Here is a 21,585-nt window from a genome sequence, read left to right as displayed (position 1 = left end):
CGAGCTAAGTCCTACCCAATACCCTGGCTGGGAGACTGTGTAGATAGGGTAGGTAAAGCAGCTTATACCACGAAGATAGATTTACTCAAGGGATACTGGCAGGTTCTCTTGATGGTCCACGCGAAGGAAATCTCTGCCTTTGTAACTCCAGATGGGTTATACCAGTGTCGGGTTATGCTGTTCAAACTCTGAAATGCCTCAGCTACCTTCCAAAGGTTGATGAACCAGGTAATGGCGGATTTGTCCAATTGTATCGTGTACCTCCTAATGTACAGTGACACCTAGGAAAACCACGTAGAGCAACCCTCTTCCAAAGAGTACAGTCAGCTGACATAGTGGTCAATCTCGCAAAGAGTGAATTCTCCAAGGCTAAAGTGACCTACCTAGAACACGTAGTCAGTCATGGACAGGTACTGTCCAGGGCTGCCAAGGTACAAGCCATAGCCCAGTTCCCCATTCCCACCACAAAACGGGAAATCATGAGATTCTTGGGTGGGTTCTACTGGAAGTTCACCCCAAACTTTAGCACAGAGGCCTCCCCACTGACAGACCTACTGCAGAAAAAAGCAAAGGTAGTTTATAGACTGAGAAAATGCCATTGATGCAAGTGACATCATGGTATGGGCTGTTCTCCTACAGGACGACGAATCCGGAATAGAGATACCAATTGGGTACTTCTCTAGAAAGCTCAACAAGCATCAGAAACAGTACCCCACAGTAGAGAAGGAGACCCTCGGTTTATTACTGGCCCTCAGACACTTTGAGATACATGTCCGAAATGGGTAGAGAGAGATCACAGTCTATACCGGCCACAATCTGTTAACTTTTGTGGAAAAGATTAAAACCCAGAATGCCAGGTTATTCCGTTGGAGTTTGTTCCTTCAGTCATACCACTTAAAAATCACCCACATTGCTGGGATATCAAATGTGATTGCAGACACCCTGTCCAGAACTTAAAGGAGCCCAGTTAGAACTGAAAAAGATAAGTTGACCATTGCTAAAAGAATAAATGTGTGTATGACAGTGTTTTGTTGTTTATAAGTTTTTTGTAATGAAATGAGAATGAATCTCATTTCATTCCAGGTAGGAGGGGAAGTGTCAGGATAATGAAGGAAAAAACACTGAATTGCGCCCAGAAATATTGGACTTTAACAATAAGCCCTGAGTTTTTAAAATGCACACAAGCCACTAGTTGGAATGCTGCAGGGTGACTCCCTAAGAGATAATGGAACCTCATCCTGTTGCCAGACAAAGTACTTCTAAAGACATCCAGAAACGAATTGCTCCCTCCGTTGGAGACAGTGGGAAATAATGGGAGGTGAATATCATCAAGAAATCCTGTCAGCAATGTCCAGACAGATTTGTGAACTTGCATCCCACTCAGAATATACATAGAATGGGTTAAAAGTGGGCTGAGAAGCTGCCCCAGTGTCTCTGTTGGTGGGTATTCTGAGAGAGAGAGCAAGTGCTGGAAGTTTGACTCAGAAGTAACATTCACACACAGTACACCTGCAAATCGCCATTTCAGCTATCCCGATCCCCCTGTACTGAATTCAACACTACTGAAACCTTAAAACCGACTATTCGTCTACCGGAGTCAACTCTACTGGAACTTTGAAACTGACTATTTGTCTACTGGAATCAATTCTACTGGAATCCCAAATTGCAATGGCCACAACACTCAAACTGTGCTGTAGACCTCTATGGGAACACTCAGTCAATCACTTGCTCCCCACAAGTCAAGGGATGATCTGTACACTTCTTTAATATATATATATTCACTTACAGGTTAAAAGTAAGAATTTAGCTTGTAGTATGATCGTATATGCATATGTTTTATCCTTTCTTGTCTTCAGTAGTTAATAAACTTACTCTTACCTTTAACTTAAGAAATGCCGATCAAATTAGCTCCTTCAAAACCATAACAATTGGGTCTGGAAAAAAGATATCCGCTAAAGTGGTGGGGGGCGGGGGGTTTTGAATAAAGACAGAGAGCGAGTTCATCCTTCCTCACCTGGAACATAACAATTTTGGGGTGACCCCGCCAGATGATGACAAATTGAGGGGTTTCACCTGGATCAACAAATTTGGGGAACCTCAGCTGGGGATGGGTCGTAACACTGTACTTGTCATGTTCACCATAGCTGGGTGAAAGTAAGCAATTGGCCTATCATACTTAAGTGAGCAATCAGTGCATAAATTGCCTTCTCAAACATTGCAAGCCCAAATGACCTTCAAGATTTCCATGAGATCAGCACTGGTTTTACAAAGGGTCTCAACTTGTTTAAAAAAATACCTTGATGATGTTGTATTCAGATTTTGAATCTTCTGGCTACCCCTCTGGTTCTGCCTGGGACAGAGTGAACAGTCACTTGTCAACAACTTGGTGCTGATCGTTTTATGTCCTTGCGAGCTTGGTTCGGTGATTGCAATACCAGATACCTTACGTCATTCTGGGCAGGGATTCATCAATGGGCCCGTCAGGACCACTCCCTCTACTAGGGCTAAGTTCTCCAGATATTTCCTTCTGTGTCCACATGAGTAGATATGTCATCACTATCATGTTTGCTTGGCTACTGTGAGATAATAAAATCCTTAAGATGTCCACTCCTGGGATGAGACAATGGATCCTTGTGTCAGTTGGAAATAGAGTTGTTGCTTGTAACATCACCCAAAATACATTTTTCTGCGCAGAAAGTGACCAAAAATCTCAAACTTGACACGCAGCAAGAACTTAAACTTCTTCAGAACAGATGGAAGAGGGCAAGGAGGAAATTGGTGAAATAATGACTGTGCCAGAGCTGATGCAAGTCCAACCTGAAAATTTATCCTTTTAGTGCTGGCTGACATCTGTATTTCCAGCATTCATATGTATTTATTTTGTATTTTTTGTTTGAACAATGCTACATATGTAATTCCTCACTTTGTTCCTTGAGCAGCTATCACTTACAGATAGTCGTTTGGTAGTGCAGAACTATTGCTGAAAAAGAGACATGGCTAAGCTTTTCATCTTGCATTCATCAGGACACTCGCAAGAATACTAATGTAAAGGAGGAAAACAACATTGACAAGAAGGAAAAAATTCAAGATAATAGCAAAGAAAATTAAAGGGCAGATTAGAAAAAAATTCTTTTCACAGAGGGTGCTTAGAATGTGAAATTCTTCACAAAAAGATGAGCATTAAAGGGTAAAGGGTAGAATAGGCAGGTCATGTGAAGGCAAACATTAGCACAGATTTGATGGCCCTATGATCTCCCCTCTGTACTGTGACCTTCTGTGACCCTGACCAATTGTTTCGAGATAGCTAACAGTTGCTAGATGTTTATGTTCACCTGACGTTAGGAAATTCCAAAATGAGCTAGCATTCAGAGCTCTGTTGACAACTCCTTCAATGACAAAATATGAAGAAAAACACGGAATTTTCAGAGACCATCAGTGTTAAGTACTCAATGATGATTTGCTAACACATTCTGTTAACTCTCAACAGAAGTTCCAAGACTCTTGTACTCCAACACCAGAACTGAGTTTCTCTTCACTTGGCAATTATTTTTGTTATATATACTTCCCACAGTAGGAAAAAGAATCCTCACATAAAAAGAGCAGTGTTTGTTTTGATCAAACCATACTGTACCTTCATTTCTAGACAGTGTGGTCTGTAGGAGTTATTTTGGAAAGTAACTGCAGTAATTCATGTTAAGATATCATTGACTCAGCTCATTTTGCCTCCTTCCATGTGAGATGACCTAAGGGACCTTTTAGTGAGTCTCCGGCATCTTCCCACTGTGCTTGCCTGGGACAAAGGTAAAGCATAGCACTCAGCTCCAGGCTGCTCTATGTTTTAAATCACCTTCTCATGTGACAAAACAAGCTATTATTTCAAAAATTGATGTCTCTAGTGAGCAGCTGAAAGTGACTTCAAACCAACTTTTAAAACAAAAATAATTTTGGGAATGTGGATGTCACTGGCAAGGCTGGCATTTATTGTCTACCCCTGGGTGCCCTGAGGTGATGACAGCCAGTCTTCCTGAACCACTGCACACGGTCTAGTATAACTGAGTGGTTTGCTCAGCTACTTTAGAAGGCAGTTAACCACGTTATTGTGAACCTGGAGTCATATGTAGGTCAGACAGGCCAAGGCCATCATGTTTTCTTCCTTAAAGGACAATAGTGAACCAGTTGGATTTTTATGACAATCAATAGCTTTGTTGTCACTTTTATTGATACCATTTTTTTATTTCCATGTTTGACCTAATTTCAAATTCTCAAACTACCTTGCTGGGATTTGAACTCACTTCCTGTGAATTATTAGTCCAAGTCTAGGTTACTAGGTAGAATTCATTGATGGTCATCACTTGAATTATGTGCCTTGAACTCATTTCAACAAGTCTGCATTGAGGAGTTTTTTGGGGCTGCATTGATTCAGTTTTTTTTCCAGTGTGACAATGATTTTCATACTGAAGGGTTAACAATTGTGACATGTCTGCTACAAGTGTAGATTGATAATTTGCAGATCATGACCAAGAAATAACACCAGAATATATATGTAACAACTAGCAATTTGTAATTGGTTTGCAACATAAAAACCTTTGAAAATTTGTCAAGGGGTGGCTGGTTCATCTGCTTCTGCCCTTCTAGCTGTAACACAGAACATCGGTTTATCATTGGTACTTCAGGAAATCCTGGTAGCACTGTAGTGGGCTTGACAACCACCACTGGCAACACTCCCAATCTGTGTTTCTATCAACTCTTAACTTTGGAAATGGATTATAAATAAACCCATTATAAATAAAAACAGAATCATGACTTATGTAATTGCACCTGCAAAGCAATTTGTGGGAGTTGAGTGTAAAGATGCAGCTTCCAGGATGTACACTGTTGTGTCTATCTAGGAATAGGCATTTCTAGGCAAACAAACTAGTCACACAGCAGAACGGCCTGTTACTGTGGAAAGGATCCACAAATGCAATATATCAGATTCCCAAATGTAGGAAATGTATTTTAATACCAAGTCACACACACTAATAAAGACACCGTTATTGGAATTCAATTGCCAGTTGAAATCTCTATAATCTCAGCAACAGTATTAAACCCAATATCCTCCTCAATAACAACAGCATTGTTGGCCAATTTCTCTTGCTCTACAACAACACAGTTTCTGCTAGTGACTCGTTCTCCATAATCCTCAGTGTCTGGAATAATTATTTCTATGATATCTTCATTGAGAGGTTGCTGACTTCCTACCAGGGCCTGAGCAACCACATCTTGCGAGGGGTTTCCAACCACTCCTTCAGTCTCCAAAGTTACATTGTGCTCCACCTGCTGGAATGTAACACTGGGTTCACCCGAGCTCTGATCATCAGTATTTAACATCATGTTCTCCTTGTGTTCTGCACTCGGGATTTCCACCATTTCAATGGTGTGCACATAAAGGTTTAAAACTACACTTTCGTTTCCACCCGAGTTGGCACTCTCTTGGCTGACAGTATTTAAGCCGACTTTCCTAACACGCTTTGGAGTCAAAGTAAGAGTTTTGCTTTCAGAGCTTTCTTTTTCCAAAGAGGCGATAGCTTCTGCAACCTCTCCTAAACTTCGTGCATTGCTTTTCTTATGGGACGCCCTGTGTCTCTTTAAGCTTTGGGTCATGGTGTACCCCTTTCCACATATGTCGCATTTAAATGGCTTTTCAGTCAAGTGGATTCTCTGGTGCCTACGAAGCTTGGTGGCAAGGGTATATGCCTTCCCACACTCATTACATTTGAAGGGTCTCTCTCCTGTGTGCAGGCGTTCATGAGCTCTGAAAGTGTGTGGATCCCTCAAAGTTTTCCCACATATTGTACAGAGATAGACCTCCCCAGTGTGTGAAATCCGGTGCCTCCGCAATTCAGGCAACTGGGAGAAAAACTCTCCACAGTCCTCGCATTTATATGGTTTCTCTCCCGTGTGGATTCGTTGGTGGCCCCGAAGATTGCCGATCTGCCTGAAGGCTTTGCCGCAGTACGTGCAAGTGAACGGCTTTTCACCCGTGTGTAGCCTCATGTGGTTCTTCAGTGAGCCTGGGTTGGCCAGCTCCTTATCACATACACTGCAGCGGCAGGCTTTCGGATTGCCAAGGTTCATGGCCTTGAGGCGGTGGAGCTTCTTATGAATCCGGAGGGATGGTGGCCTGGCAAATGCTTTTCCACATTCACCGCATACGAATGGGCGTTCCCCTGAATGCACCCGCTCATGTTCTCGGAGATCTCGCTTCAATGCGTAGGCCTTGTCGCATTGCTGACATTTGAATGGCCGCTCGCCTCTGTGCAGCATCTGGTGGGCTATAAAAAAAGATGGTCAAAATACTGTTTTAAACAGGAATAGCCCAGCAAGCCATGCATGTCAATCAGTTCTTGGAATTATGGGCTAAAATTGCGTCAGTATCCGTGGAGTCACGAATGGTACTGAGCACTGTACAATCATCAGCAAATACCCCCATTTCTGACCTTATGATGGAGGAATGGTCATTGGTGGAGCAGAAGATGGTTGGGCCTAGGACACTACCCTGAGGAACTCCTACAGTGATGTCCTCGGCTGGGATGATTGGCCTCCAACAACCACAACCATCTTCCTTTGTGCTAAGTTTGACTCCAACCAGTGGAGTGTTCCTCACCCACCCGCCTTCCCCCAGAGTCCTATTGACTTCAATTTTGCTAGAGCTCCTTGATGCCACACTCGGTCAAACGCTGTCAAGGGCAGTCACTCTCACCTCACCTCTTGAGTTCAGCTCTTTCGTCCATGTTTAGACCAAGGCCACATTGAGGTCAGGATCCAAGTGGTCCCAGATGTAGAAGAGTCCCAGGCAAAATTAGAAGAGCCGGGGAGCTTTCCCCAGCATCCTGACCAATATTCATCCCTCACCAACACTACTAAAACAGATTATCTAATAATTATTTCATTGTTTTTTATGGGACTGAAATGTGAGCAAATTGGCTCGTGTTTCCTAATTACAAGCGACTATAATCAAAAGCTGTAAAATCCTGAGGTCAGCCCTGAAGGGTGCTACATAATTCAAGTTCTATATCTCTCTCTCTCTCTTTCTCAAATTTAAGACAGGTAAATGTAGTACAAAAGATCAGGTACTCTGCATAAAAGGACGTACTCTGCATCAGAGGATGCAAGACTGTATCAGCCAATCCTCCATCAGTGGCAATTTGCCAGACAGCTTGTTCAGGTGCAGAGTGCCAATGATGCAGAAGACCAACTGGGTCCTCTTGCAGCAAATCCAATGAAACAATACACTTGGTGAGGTCTGTATGTCAGTCTGCCAAGCCCTCCAAATTGACATAGGGAGCATTCCAACAGGAGACAGTGAAGGGTGTGGGGAGGTATTTTAAAAATGGTTTAACACAAACCCAGAAGAATTCTCTTGCTTTTCTTCCATAAAGTCCAAGGGTCTAGCATAATAACAAAAAAATCAGATCCAGAATACTTTACATAAAGATAAAAGTCCACAGAGCATCAACTCTCTGGTATGAAAATGACCACAACAATTTTAGGTAGCCCCTTTTACCTCTAAAACTCTCCTCAGAGCTGTAGCTCTTCCCACACTCGTTGCACAAGTATGGTTTATGGCCAGTGTGAGTGAACCGATGCTTCTTCAGGTGGCACAACTGGATGAAACCTTTTCCACAGTCGTCACATCTGTACCTTCTCTCACTGGGGTCGATCTGGGAGCTGTCACGGCGGCAAAACTTTCTCCTGCCCCCTGATTTGGTTTTAGGTTTGCGTTTTCCAATAGCTCGCATGTGCTCTCCGTTTTCATCAGGAGGTTTTTGCCCGTCCACCTTTTTGTCTGGTGTGGTCAAATCATCACCTGGTTTCTCCTTTGCCTTGTGATTCTCTAAAGATTTGGCTTCTGTATTTTGATCGCAACACTTCTCGTTTGCTTCTTTAGACTTTTCCTGGTTGTCTCTCAGCATTGCTTTCTTCCTCCTGTCCTGTTTTGGTACCTGCTGCTTCAGTGTTTGTGAATTGAGCCCAGTGTGCATCATTCGAGCTCGTCCAGCAGCACAAGTTCCAGGGCCATTGTTGCATGTTGATGACCGTAAGGTCCTCTCACCAAGTCCAGACTGATTAATTTTCTTCTGCTTTTTGGGCTTAATTTCACTAACATCTTGTGCCAATTTGTCAATCCCAGGGTCATGCTGTTTCTTAGTATCATCCCGTTTGGAGAAAGGGGCTGGGAACAGCAGTTTTTCAATGTTGTTGGGCCGGTTTAATTTTGGTGGACGCCCCAAGGCAACCCAACTCACTCTCTTCTCTGACAACGTGTTCTGGGTTTTATGTTTGATCTGAAGCCGCTGTGATCTTTTAACTGGCTGATCTATTTTCACCACGTTCACGCACTCTGGCTCTTTTTCAGCTACAGGTGATTTGCTGCACAGTGGCCTAGGCAGAGGAGGCTCGGCTGGCAAGACAACAGCATGCGCTGGTGCATTATCCATGGGCTCTTCATGTAGCACATCTGTTAACAAGAGGTCAGAGCATTCAATATAAAAACTCGTCTGTATGTAACTAAAGGTTACCTAGTAACTCAAGTATAAAATGACATAGTACCAAACCTCCTCCATAGCAACTCTACTGGACTGAAGATATGATCTAAGCATAATTAGTACTTAAAAGGTGAAGTATACTCTTGAGTATTGATACATAGCCCTCAATGTGTGAAAACAGACATCAGCTGCTTACTGTTAACTTGTTCTTAACAAAAGTTAAACTTTTGTTAAACTGCTGCGTAGAGACACTCTGGGAACAAATATAATTTGTACAAATGGAACATTCTGAATATCAGTTGGCCACGGCCTATCATCCCTATTCATGAGTTCACAAAGTGGAGATATGTGTTTTAAAAGCAGGCACTGAATGTTCCTACTACTGGATGTGGTGGTGCCACAGATCTTGTTCTACCTAACAGGAATGACAGAGGCAGAAACAATGTCTTTCCTAATGGGTGCATAATATAGGTATCAGGATAGGCTATTCAGCCCCTCAAGCCTGTCTAGTCATTCAATCAGGTTATAGCTGATCTGTACATCAGTTCCGTTTACCCATCTTTGATCTGTCTCCCTTGATTCCCTTACCCATCAAATATCCATCAATCTCAGTCTTGAAATTACAACTGACCCAGCATCCACAGCCATCTGAGGAGAGTTCCAGAATTCTACCACATGCCGATTTCAATCCTGAATAGTTTAGCTCTAATTTTAAGATTATGTCTACTTGAACTGGAATCCCCCACTAGCAGAAATGGTTGCTCTATGTAAATCCAATCGAATCCCATTATCGTTTTAAACACCTCAACTAGATCACCCCTCATACTTTTAAACTCAATGGAATAAACCCAAATTTATTAATCCTTTAAGAATAGTAGAGCCAGAGACTGTGGTTGAACCAGAAACTGTGCCCTATCTAACAAGAATGGTGGGACAAATAAAACTGCTCCCTATTTAGCAAGAGAGGTAGAAACAAAGAATGTATTCTATCTACTGGGAATGGGACAAGATATTGCAACCCAACCAGAAAGAGTGATGAAAACAGTGTGCCTGATCTACCAGGAGTGAATGAATCAAACACTGTGTCCAAAGCTCAACGTACAGTGTATGCAGGGGCTAGTCTCTGCATTACCACTTCCAATAAACAGAATCAGTATCCATATTTCAATTAGATGAGCTTTAGAACGCTACACTGTATCAATGTGGAGCTTTAGAAGCATAACCTGTAGTCCATCCAACTGAAATTATGGAAACATAAACTGCATGGTATCTACATGAAGGTATGGAAGCAGACTGCATACCACACTTACCTGTGTGAACTTTGACTGTCTCATTGTCCTCATGCACATTGTCTATATCCTTTATTACTTGAACTTGATTCTCCTCTGGCCATAAGAGAAGTTCTTGGCCCAGTTCGATAGTTTTAGAAACCCTGTAGTAGATCTTTCCATAAAACTGGAAAATGACTGCATTGCTTTCCTCTTTTGTTTTTGCCTTGTTTGCATATCTGTAAAAAAAAACCCTCAAATTTATTACCCAACTGTAGCTGAGGCTGGGCCTCTGCAGACATGCTCTGAAACAACTGTCCATTTGATCAAATCACAGCTCAATTTATTGAACTATTTAGAAATGTATTATTTTCAATTTAAAATGCCCACACTACTCCAATGCATGTCCTGCCACTGATGCACAGCAGGGGCACAGAGGTATCTTCTGAGCATGTGACCTGAGGGTGAGGGAGGACTGTGAATTGAGGAGAAAAAAATGAGGGATTTTGTAGTAAAATATCACAACTAAAATGGAACTTCTACAGAAATGTCTTATTGTCTGTGTATATATTGCACATGGGAATGAAGTCCATAGGACAGCTGTAATTCATTAGAGGTTTGCTTTCACATTTATGACACCACCTAAACCTCCCAATTAGATTCAGCCTGTGCTAATTCTTCAGCATCCTCCAATATATCTGAATTCCTTATATACTACCTTGGAATTGTTGCTGTGTATTACACTTTTAAGGTCAGTCTAGGGTGAAATATCTGCATCTTTTAAGAGAGTAAGTCAGCAGAAATGTCTGCATACAAACAAGTCAGGCAGTAAGTGAATGGTACTGGCGACCCTTTTTAAAATTGACATGTTAAAAATATATTAAAAAACTAGAATGATATTATAAGAAAAATTACCAGGTGGTCATGAAATGGAAAGAGGCAGGAGTGAGTAAAGGCCAATTTAACTCTTTCAGGTTTTCTTCAGACCATTTTCACCTGCTCAGTTCGTACATCTTTACTGAAATGGAGTATCCTCGCACTCTGTGCATGGGGGATGAGTCCTTTTTGGGATAAGGTGTAGGTGGGTCAGTTAACTCAAGTTGAAGTGTTTGAAATAAATGTGCTTTATCACTTCTCAGCAAGTAGCCTGATGAAGCAATGTGACTGCACTGACTTGTTCTCACATCTGCCAAGGGAAGGAAAATTAAGAAAGGAAAAATAATTGAGTAGACTCAACTTGCTCTGCTTGAATGAGCTCTGGCACCAATAATGACCGTGGAGGAGTCATCAGTCTTTAGATACTGTTTGATAATGCTAACGTAGGTACATGAGCTAGTCATTGATTAAATCACAGTGCTACCACCTTACTAGGCCAGTTGACTTTTTGCACTGCAGCTAGTCATTTCCAACTCCTCTAATGATTTTAAAACTGTGAATACCAAATTACATTGGTGACAGAACATGGAGCTGAAACCTTCCATTGTTAGGAAAAGCACCTTAATACTGAAGATAATTACTTTATTGAATGTTTTCAGAGGTTTGGGGTAATGATTCACTATGTTACTGTCGATCAAGGTGCCAACATACACGTTTCACCAGAAAGTCAAGTATTGACCCTCTTGGACCATGACAGGATTTTTGTAGCTCAATTCTCCTAAATTGAGGGGTGGGAGAACAGACAGGTCAGCAGCATTGAATTAGAATTTAGAATAAACCAAAATGTAAAAACCACATTAACGGAGAATCTTTGTTGTGTGCCGTTACATTTATACATAAAGATTGCATTACCTCATCCAGTTTGAGAATGATTGATTGACCCTCTGTGCTTCTGGCAATCCTGCTTTTTCATTGTTTTCTCTAAGCTGTGGTAACAAAGACAATCAGTCTTTTGAAATAAGCCTTTTCAAAAGAAGGAAAGGTACCCAGATTCATTACATATCTGTAGTCAGCCCACCGTCGCTTTTTATTGCACTTGTTCATACACAGGCTGACTGTCCAGCTGATGACATGACAATCTGGCTGCCTGACAGATTTACACGGTACTCTAACAATATGCACCTCATTTAAGTGAGGGTGTTAACATTAATTACGTAACATAGGTTTGATAAGTCATAAACATAAATGATTACTGAATAAAAATTACAACTACTAGTTCCTCCAAACACATCCTGTTCTGCAACAATGCCATTTGTTATCTGAAATTCTTTTCAAGAACATTCTTACGGAAATATATTCTAATTTTGTTATTTGTTCATGGGATGTGGGCATTGCTGGCTAGGCCAGCATTTATTGCCCATCCCTAATTGCCCTTGTTCGGAGCTTATTTAATAGTCAACCACATTACTGTGGGTCTGGAGTCACATGTAAGCCAGACCAGGTAAGGATGGCAGATTTCCTCCCCTAAAGGACATTAGTGAACCAGATGGGTTTTTATGACTATCGGCAATGGCTTCATGGTCATCATCAGACTTTTAATTCCAGATTTTTATTGGATTCAAATTTCACCACTGTGGTGGGATTCGAACTCGGGTCCCCAGAGGATTACCCTGGTTCTCTGGAATACTACTATTCTCTGGAATACTGGCATACCATTATGCCACCGCATATCCTCAATTTGCTCCACAGTGCACTTATAAAGGAATACTTGTACTGCAACAGATCAGGAGTGATTTGTTTCATCATTGCTAAGTAGCAAATCTTTTTCTCCATCTCATAATTTACTGCTCTTCTCCCTGTGGGGCAGTACCTTGTGTTTGATGGGGGTAGGCGGCTATGAATTTGTACACGGCAGCTGATTTCTTCTTAAGCCTGCTGCAACAAATTCACAAGTCTTAAAACTGCTGTGTGAATGTTAAACACCAAGTACTCAAGCACATTGACAACTACCGTGGAGTTTCAGTCTGGATCAATTGTTTACAAATTCTGTAAAACATCCCGTAAAACCAAGAGAGGAGCACAGAGAAGATGATGGTGTCAACAAACAACAGACATTTCTGTAGCGGGGAATGAAAGATTTCCACAGTAATTTAAAGATTCAGCATGCTCACCTATCAGATATACTTTTAGTCGCCTGGTAGTATTGCTGAGAAAAAAGACACGTGCTGTCGAAGCTTTTCTTCTTGCACTCATCAGTACAGATGCAAGAATGTCAAATTTCAAAGGAAGCAACAATTTATACTGCATGGGAAAAGGGTGCAGATTGGTTGGCAAGTTGGCTCTGATTGATTATTGTGTTGACATGGAGAAAGCACCAGGAAACTTTTGTCCCCCATGCTTACGTTTAATTCAAAAAAGGTGCAATGCCTTGACATATTCCTTTTGCCTGCAGAGGACAGATCCCTGCAAATAAACATATGTAGCTTCCAGCAAGCGTAAGTGAGCTACGTTACGAGCCCGACTGATAGTCTTAAACTGGTTGTTAATGTAATTCTTTGCACACTCGGGATTGTTCAGCAAGTGCTGCCCACCCGTGGAATCGCATCTACTACTTTGACAGCATGTCTGTTTTTTTCAGCTTTGTACTTTTAATTGATCATTTAGACTGATGAATGTTACTATCTATTTTCAACATCTATCATGCAGACCCCAGATATTAAAGGGCTTCTAGATAGGAGAGTTTACTAACATACTCTGTACCTCCTTTGAAATGAAAGATGCTATTCCATTTACGTCATCACATTGCAGTTTTCCTTCGAGAGGTCCAAAAAATACTCCTCTGGGAAGTGCCTTAGAAACACACCAGATACCCAGCTGGTTTTTCTGAGTCTGGGAAGGTCCTGCTGCCAGACCAGGGGGGAGTGTGTAGAAGGCGCGGCATGGTAACCCAAGCTCCACAGGTGTATCTTTTATAAAAGATGGCAGGCCGTGCACTGGACATCTCTTTTCAAAGAACTCCTGACAATCCTCACAGACTGAAGGAACAAAAAAATGAAACAGTAAAATTTACACAACATTTAAGGTTCAAGAACAACCAGGTGAAACAAAAGATTAGTGCATAAAGTTATGGACTTTCATTTGGGATTCTATTTTAGTGTTAAATTATCAAATATTCAATTCTCATTGGAATGTATATATTCTGTGTATTCAATGAGAAAGCAAAATCTCAAGGGGAGGGCCCACCATCTGTGGTTAACTAAAAAACGTTAAAGGCAGTATCAAACTTAAAGAAAAAGCATATAACTACACAAAGACAGGTGGCAGGTCAGAAGATTGGAAAGAATATAAAGAACACCAAAGATTGGCAAAAAGATTAATAAGGAGGGAAAAATTAGAGTATGAGAGAAAGCTAGCAAGTAATATAACGATGGATACTACGAGTCTCTATAGATATTTAAATAAGAAGTTAACAAAGTGAGCGTTGGTCCTAAAGAGAGTGCATCTGGGGAATTGATAATGGAAATTAGGGAGATGGTGGATGAATTGAACAGGTATTTTGCTTCGGTCTTCACTATACAGGACACAAGTAATATCCCGGAAATAGCTGTAAATCAGGAAAAGGAAGGGAGGGAGGAACTTGGGAAAATTACAATCACCAGGGAAGTGGCATTGAGCAAATTGTTGGGGCTGCGGGCTGACAAATCCCCAGATCTGGATGGATTTCACCCTAAGGTCTTGAAAGAAGTGGCTAGTGAGATAGTTGATGCACTGGTTTTAATTTTCCAAAATTCCCTAGATTTGGGGAAGGTTCCATTAGGTTGGAAAATAGCAATTATAACACCTTTATCCAAAAAGAGAGGGAGACAGAAAGCAGGAAACTATAAGCCAGCTAGCCTAACATCTGTCACAGGGAAAATGTTAGAAGCTATTATTAAAGATGTTATATCAGGGCACTTAGAAAAATTCAAGACAATCAGGCAGAGTCAACATGGTTTCATAAAAGGGAAATCATGTTTAACCAATTTATTGGAGTTCTATGAAGGAGTCACATTTGCTGTGGTAGCATTGATCAAACTACATATTGGTATTGTATGATGCTCCTGTTTCTTCTGCTCCATTTCATCCACTCCACCCCATCCACTTAAAGAGTCTGGTGGAAATAACTAAGAGGCTGCATTGCCAATAGTCACTACTTCCTTTTGTTTGAGTGTTCTATGAAGTGCCTTGGGATGTTTTTATGTTAAAGGTGCTATACAAAGTGCAAGATGTTGTAGTGTTAATAACTTGCCCCCCACGCCCCACTTTTTAAATAGCCGACACAGAGTCAGAAATTTAATATACTATTTTCTTTCCATGTTTTTTGGTGTGTTCATGTTTTGTTAGGTATTTTCCTGTTGCTACCAGTGTCCTCAAGCAACTCACATTGATATTGACACACACTGTACCACATGCTTGCTGTGTTTTTTGCACACAATTTAGCACATCTGCATAGTGTTAAAAATTATGAGTAAAAGAAAATTAAGTAAATATGTTACAATAAAATGAATAAAATACAACAATGATAACTTGCATTTATATAGCATATTTGGATTTGAGAGCCAACATAAGAATACAGTGAGGACAAAGGTCTTCAGCTGACTTCTCCCACACTGATGTTAGAAGGAGCTAAGCAGAGGCTAAGAACAAAGTCCCAATCCCGTGGCCATTGTTAGGACCCTCTAATAGCTCAAAACAGCACTGGCATTAATTTAAGAAACAAGGATTTTTCATTTAAATAGCACCTTTCATGACCTCAGGCTTTGTAATCAATTAAGTATTTTTAAAGTACCCCCACTGCTGTAAGGCAGAAAACACAGCAGCAAATTTGCACACTACAAACTCCACAATATTTTAATCTCCAAATAATCTGTTTTAGTGATGTTGGTTAAGGGGTAGATATTGACCTAGACACCAAGCAGAGCTCCCCTAATTATCTTCAAAATAGCGTCATCCACCAGAGAGGGTGGACAAGGCCTAATTTAATATTTTACCTGAAAGACAGCACCTCTGGCAGTGCAGCACTCCCTCAGTAATGCAATGGAGTGTCACTCTGGAGTACTTGCTCGAGTATCAGAGTGGGGGCTTGAATCCACAACCTCTGACTCAAGAAGGAAGAATTATTATCCACTGAGCCAAGTCTGACACTCAAATGCCTACATTCAAAACTTTAACACCTTACAGGTGCTTGCAGCATTTCAGAATTCCTGCCAGTGCCATTTTAATCTATCTTAACACTGGCGTGGGTCTGACTGGGAGAGAGTTGGAACATATTCATGGTGCCTGAAGAAAATATAGGAATTCAGGGCTCAGTTTAAAATACTTGTAATATATAACCTAAAGGATTTCATGATAGGACAAGTATCACAGTACCAATTTTTATCACAGAATCTCACAGTGCAGAAGAGGCCCTTCGGCCCATCGAGTCTGCACCGACACGTGAGAAACACCCGATCTACCTACCTAATCCCATTTACCAGCACTTGGCCCATAGTCTTGAATGTTATGACGTGCCAAGTGCTCATCCAGGTACTTTTTAAAGGATGTGAGGCAACCCGCCTCCACCACCCTCCCAGGTAGCGCATTCCAGACTGTCACCATCCTCTGGGTAAAAAAGTTTTCCCTCACATCCCCCCTAAACCTCCTGCACCTCACCTTGAACTTATGTCCCCTCGTGTCTGACCCTTCAACTAAGGGGAACAGCTGCTCCCTATCCACCCTGTCCATGCCCCTCATAATCTTGTACACCTCGATCAGGTCGCCCCTCAGTCCTCTCTGCTCCAAAAAAAAACAACCCAAGTCTATCCAACCTCTCTTCATAACTTAAATGTTTCATCACAGGCAACATCTTGGTGAATCTCCTCTGCACCCCCTCCAGTGTAATCACATCCTTCCTATAATGTGGCGACCAGAACTGCACACAGTGCTCCAGCTGTGGCCTCACCAAGGTTCGATACAACTCCAACATGACCTCCCTATTTTTGTAATCTATGCCTCGATTGATAAAGGTAAGTGCCCCATATGCCTTTTTCACCACCCCACTAACATGCCCCTCCGTCTTCAGAGATCAATGGTCCCACACGCCTAGGTCCCTTTGTTCCTCAGAACTTCCTAGTGTCATGCCGTTCATTGAATACTTCCTTGTCAAATTACTCCTTCCAAAGTGTATCACCTCACACTTTTCAGGGTTAAATTCCGTCTGCCACTTATCTTCCCATTTGACCGTCCCATCTATATCTTCCTGTTGCCCAAGATACTCAGCTGACAGATTCCAAAAAAATACACTTTACAATAACGATTCTACAGCCTATAGTTGCACTTGGACTGATAATTTTAAAAAATGGTATAGTGGTTTGGCTCGCAGTACAGGAGAAACATAGACTTGCTGTTCATCAAGGATGACAAGTGCTGGCAGGGTATTTGACAGGAGGATGCCACAGTCGAGTCCATATCTCCCCTTACACTCAACGTCTACACATTAGACGTTCCATAAGGGGTTGCTTGGTCACAAGCAGGAGTAGATACTCTGGCTTAATTTGCTCTCCGCCCCCTTAGCCACAAGGCATAGAGACAAACAGCAGCAGTTTCAACTTGTTGCCTCAGCTGAGATCAACTAACTCAGTACAAATTGGGAGTTAGACCCCTTCATCCAAGTCAGTTATGCCACTATTGATAGCTTTTTAATTAAAAAAAATACGTACAGGGTTTTACTTACACAGCTGCTGCTTGTGGTCTGGTGGAATAAGGCCCTCTTCAGATAGCGCTAATCCCTCACTTTCTTCATTTACTTGTGGCATTTTGTGGTAACATACCTACAAAGAGAAGCTCTGTTAATTCAAAATTAGAAAAATAAATAAAAATAAAACAGAACAAATCCTACCTATATCATTCCCCCTAGCGAACCTTGACATAATGACCTTGTATTTAGCTAATCCTAAACTTTGATACAAAAAAACTACACTCAAACAATAGAGTTTAATTGGAACCAGGCCCTCTCTGGCTAAATCACAGCTGGGAAAGGGTTAAATGGGGATTTTTACGTAGAGGATGAGTCTGGTTCCTGGGTGAAAGATATCACGGTCCACACCTTCTCACATAGCAAAAGTTACTGAAAACCTACTCATTTCAAGGATATAAGCTACATGCTGGAATTACCCAATACATAATACATGTTTCTATACACAGTTAATTGGGTGTACACATTTTGGAATCAAAAACAGAGAGTAAAAAAGAAGACAGTGTCCAATAGATTTTCTTAAATAAAAAACTAGTCCGACAATACTAGCAATACTAGTCTGGCAAACTTAGTCACTTGAAATTCAGTAACATACCATTGTATATATGTAAAACGTTAGTACTCTGCTTAAAAGGCACCCAAGAGCAACAAACCATTTATTATATTACATATAATGCCTGATATGAACATCTTGAATTTCATACCATTCAAGTGAAGTTCTGGTGGTTACAAAGATGGGTACAGTTTGAGGTGACGATTATAGGGATTAGATATGGAGGTTAGATACTTACAAGGTAGGTTTCAAGAATAAAAGCAAAGAACTGCGGATGCTGGAAATCCAAAACAAAAACAGAAACAGAAGTATCTGGAAAAACTCAGCAGGTCTGGCAGCATCGGTGGAGAAGAGCACAGTTGACGTTTCGAGTCCTCATGACCCTTCAACAGAACTAAATAAAAATAGGAAAGGGGTGAAATATAAGCTGGTTTAAGAGGGGTGGGGGGGGGGAGATTGTTGGGACAAGAAGCCAGTGATAGGTGGAGATATGTCACAGACAAAAGAACAAAGAGGTGTTGAAGGTGGTGATATTATCTAAAGGAATGTGCTAATTAAGGGTAGAAAGCAGGACAAACAAGGTACAGATAGCTCTAGTGGGGGTGGGGTGGGTGGGGTAAAGGAATACTAAAAAGGCTAAAAGGTAGAGATAAAACAATGGGTGGAAATACATTTAAAAATAATGGAAATAGGTGGGAAAAGAAAAATCTATATAAATTATTGGAAAAAAACAAAAAGGTGGGGGAAGAAATGGAAAGGGGGTGGGGATGGAGGAAAGAGTTCATGATCTAAAATTGTTGAACTCAATATTCAGTCCAGAAGGCTGTAAAGTGCCTAGTCGGAAGATGAGGTGCTGTTCCTCCAGTTTGTGTTGAGCTTCACTGGAACAATGCAGCAAGCCAAGGACAGACATGTGGGCATGAGAGCAGGGTGGAGTGTTGAAATGGCAAGTGACAATGCTTGCGGACAGACCGAAGGTGTTCTGCAAAGCGGTCACCCAGTCTGCGTTTGGTCTCTTCAATGCATTAGGAGCAACAAATGCAGTAGACTAAGTTGAGGGAAGTGCAAGTGAAATGCTGCTTCACTTGAAAGGAATATTTGGGCCCTTGGACGGTGAGGAGAGGGGAAGTGAAGGGGCAGGTGTTGCATCTTCTGCAGTTGCATGGGAAGGTGCCGTGGGAGGGGTTTGAGGAGTAGGGGGTGATGGAGGCGTGGACCAGGGTGTCACGGAGGGAATGATCCCTATGGAATGTCGCTGGGGGGGGTGAAGGGAAGATGTGTTTGGTGGTGGCATCATGCTGGAGTTGGCGGAAATGGCGGAGGATGATCCTTTGAATGCGGAGGCTGGTGGGGTGATAAGTGAGGACAAGGGGGACCCTATCATATTTCTGGGATTGAGGGGAAGGCGTGAGGGCGGATGCACAGGAGATGGGCCGGACACGGTTGAGGGACCTGTCAACCACTGTGGGTGGAAAACCTCGGTTAAGGAAGAAGGAGGACATGTCAGAGGAACTGTTTTTGAAAGTGGCATCATTTCAAGAATACACTGATGCCCAAGAGGAAACCTGTGGATGTGTCCCTTAAAGACAAGGTGATTTCCGCATGGCGCAGAGAAGTGGATCCTGGCGCCTGCGCCTGTCTCGAAGTCTCTTTGCCAAGGTAAGAGGAAAAGGAGTGGCGGCCTTGCAGACATGTGTGTAAAAAGCAGATAGTAGGTGGGGTTGAAACGGAAAGAAAGAAAGAGAGAGAGAAAGGTACGGAGGAAAATGCTCGGCAGAATGGGAGAGAGAAAGAGAAAACCAAAGTTAGGAGACAGAAAGAATTAGGGTGAAAGAGGCAAATAGTCACAGAAGGGAGACATAATTTTAATTTTTGTCCGTGAGTAACACCACAGGAAGTCATCCGAGCATGAAAATTGAATATATATTTCGACCGGTATCCCTGTTAACCAGATTAAGCTAGGTTAACGAGGAGTGACGTTTTAAATAGACAAGTCTCGGTGAGAACTGAAACTTGTTCAGTTTTTTAAAAGCAGGCTCTAGGTTTAATTATTGCTCGTTATGAGGCCTGTGCTGTTACTCGGCCAGACTCTTTGGTTTTAAGATTACAGCTGGTCTTCCAGACACGTACCTCTCCTTCCCCCCACCCCCACCCCCGAGCGATCTGACCTGATTTTGTTGTCAAAGATGATCAGACTCCATCCCCGGGCTGCAGGCACCAACATCACAACCCAAACCGCTGCGGGACTCCATATTCGAGCGAGCTGGAACCGACCCCTATCTGCTTCCCCGCAACATTAACTCGCAACAAACGTTCCGGCCCCCCTGGAGGAATGGTGGAGAGAACTTTTCACTGATACAGATTGGAACATCATTAAAAAATGTCCAGCTGTCCTGGTTTCGATTTACACCAAAATAAATTACGATATCAGTTATGATAAGGAGCACTTGTCTCACACACAATACAAAACGTTACTACAGTGTGACCATAAATCAATATTCACCATCTTTATTTCATTTCAGTGATTATAAATTTTGCTTTAATTTTTTAAAAGTTGCCAACCAGATTTCAGGAAAATAAGTGTTTGAAAACCATCGAGGAAAGTTTTCTCACAGGACATATTGTAAATTGTGGCTGAAAGTGATGTGTGGCTCGTATCCCTATAGTCTCAATAAAGTAACGTCTGCCGAACGCTTTTTGGTACTTTCCTTTAAAGAATGGTAGTTTTGAAGAAAACATCTTAGACATCAAAATATTTGCAGGTCCATGAACAGTCATTCAGATATTTGAAACTAGTATGGACCCTCAAAACCTTTGCGGCCAAATTAATATCTTTATGGCAACAGTAGAATATTTATTTGAATCAGGGGTGGTCGGCCCTGCCCTTTTTGCGAGTCACCCCAGCCACAGGGTCCCACGCTCAGGGTTATTATGAGCCATGGCCGACGGCGGAAACAACCAATTTTTGGCGCTGATGGCAGAAGAGCTGGAATCTCGAGGGATGACAGCTGTTGACAGGCGGAGGATGCTTTGGGAAGCAGGGACCTGTGTAAGCAGATAGGAGGAAGGCAGCAAAAAACCACCTCATGTGTTGTTCTCCCTCGTCTTAGTGACAGGGTGACCAGGTTCTCAAAAGTCAAAACTGAAAAGCCTTGGGAAGGCGGGGCTGTGATGAATGACAGGCTGTGCCCAATGGGAGTCTGGGGGCGGGGCTGTGTGATGATTGACATGCTATATGACCAATAGGCGTCCTCGGGCGAGGCAGCTAAAGGTGATGACGGTGGCATAAACACTCAACAGTCATGTAATCAAATGTGTGAAAAGTTTGTGATCAAACTGGCATAGTTGTTTCTGCTTGCATTACCTTTTGCTGATTTTAGGTGTTATAATTTTAGGGTGCTGTTATATCGTCAGATTTGTATTAATGTAATTGTGGAGGGGAATCAGTGAAGGCCAGTACAGCCCTGCCCAGGTCTTTGCTGCAGCCTCTGTGCCTGGAGCTGGCTGCTGCTCCCCGCTCCCTCACTGTCGAGGTGTCAGCTGTGGCTCAGTTCATAGCACCCTCGCCTTTGAATCAGAGGGTTGTGG

At 42.1% G+C, this 21,585-nt stretch overlaps 1 protein-coding gene across 2 annotated transcripts; it reads right to left on the bottom strand.

Annotated features, from left to right (window-relative positions):
• Positions 1–4,970: 4,970 nt before the first annotated feature.
• znf408 (zinc finger protein 408) lies at positions 4,971–20,775 on the bottom strand. 2 transcript variants are annotated; one of them, XM_078548861.1, is made up of 8 exons: positions 19,542–20,111; positions 18,236–18,254; positions 17,424–17,520; positions 13,433–13,707; positions 11,585–11,658; positions 9,839–10,035; positions 7,547–8,500; positions 4,971–6,314 (listed from the first exon to the last, which is right to left on the bottom strand). In XM_078548861.1, the coding sequence occupies exons 1-8, from the start codon at positions 19,688–19,690 to the stop codon at positions 5,044–5,046; spliced, it is 3,036 nt and encodes a 1,011-aa protein (XP_078404987.1). In that variant the 5' UTR covers positions 19,691–20,111; the 3' UTR covers positions 4,971–5,043. The 2 variants fall into 2 exon arrangements, with proteins under 2 accessions (XP_078404987.1, XP_078404988.1); XM_078548862.1 differs by lacking the exons at positions 18,236–18,254; positions 19,542–20,111 and adding an exon at positions 20,166–20,775.
• Positions 20,776–21,585: the final 810 nt, after the last annotated feature.

Source organism: Cetorhinus maximus, chromosome 9 (genome assembly GCF_964194155.1).
Source record: "Cetorhinus maximus chromosome 9, sCetMax3.hap1.1, whole genome shotgun sequence".
Taxonomy (NCBI): Eukaryota; Metazoa; Chordata; class Chondrichthyes; order Lamniformes; family Cetorhinidae; genus Cetorhinus; species Cetorhinus maximus.
Note: the sequence above shows the minus strand (reverse complement) of the source record. Positions and strands in the feature narration are given on the sequence as shown.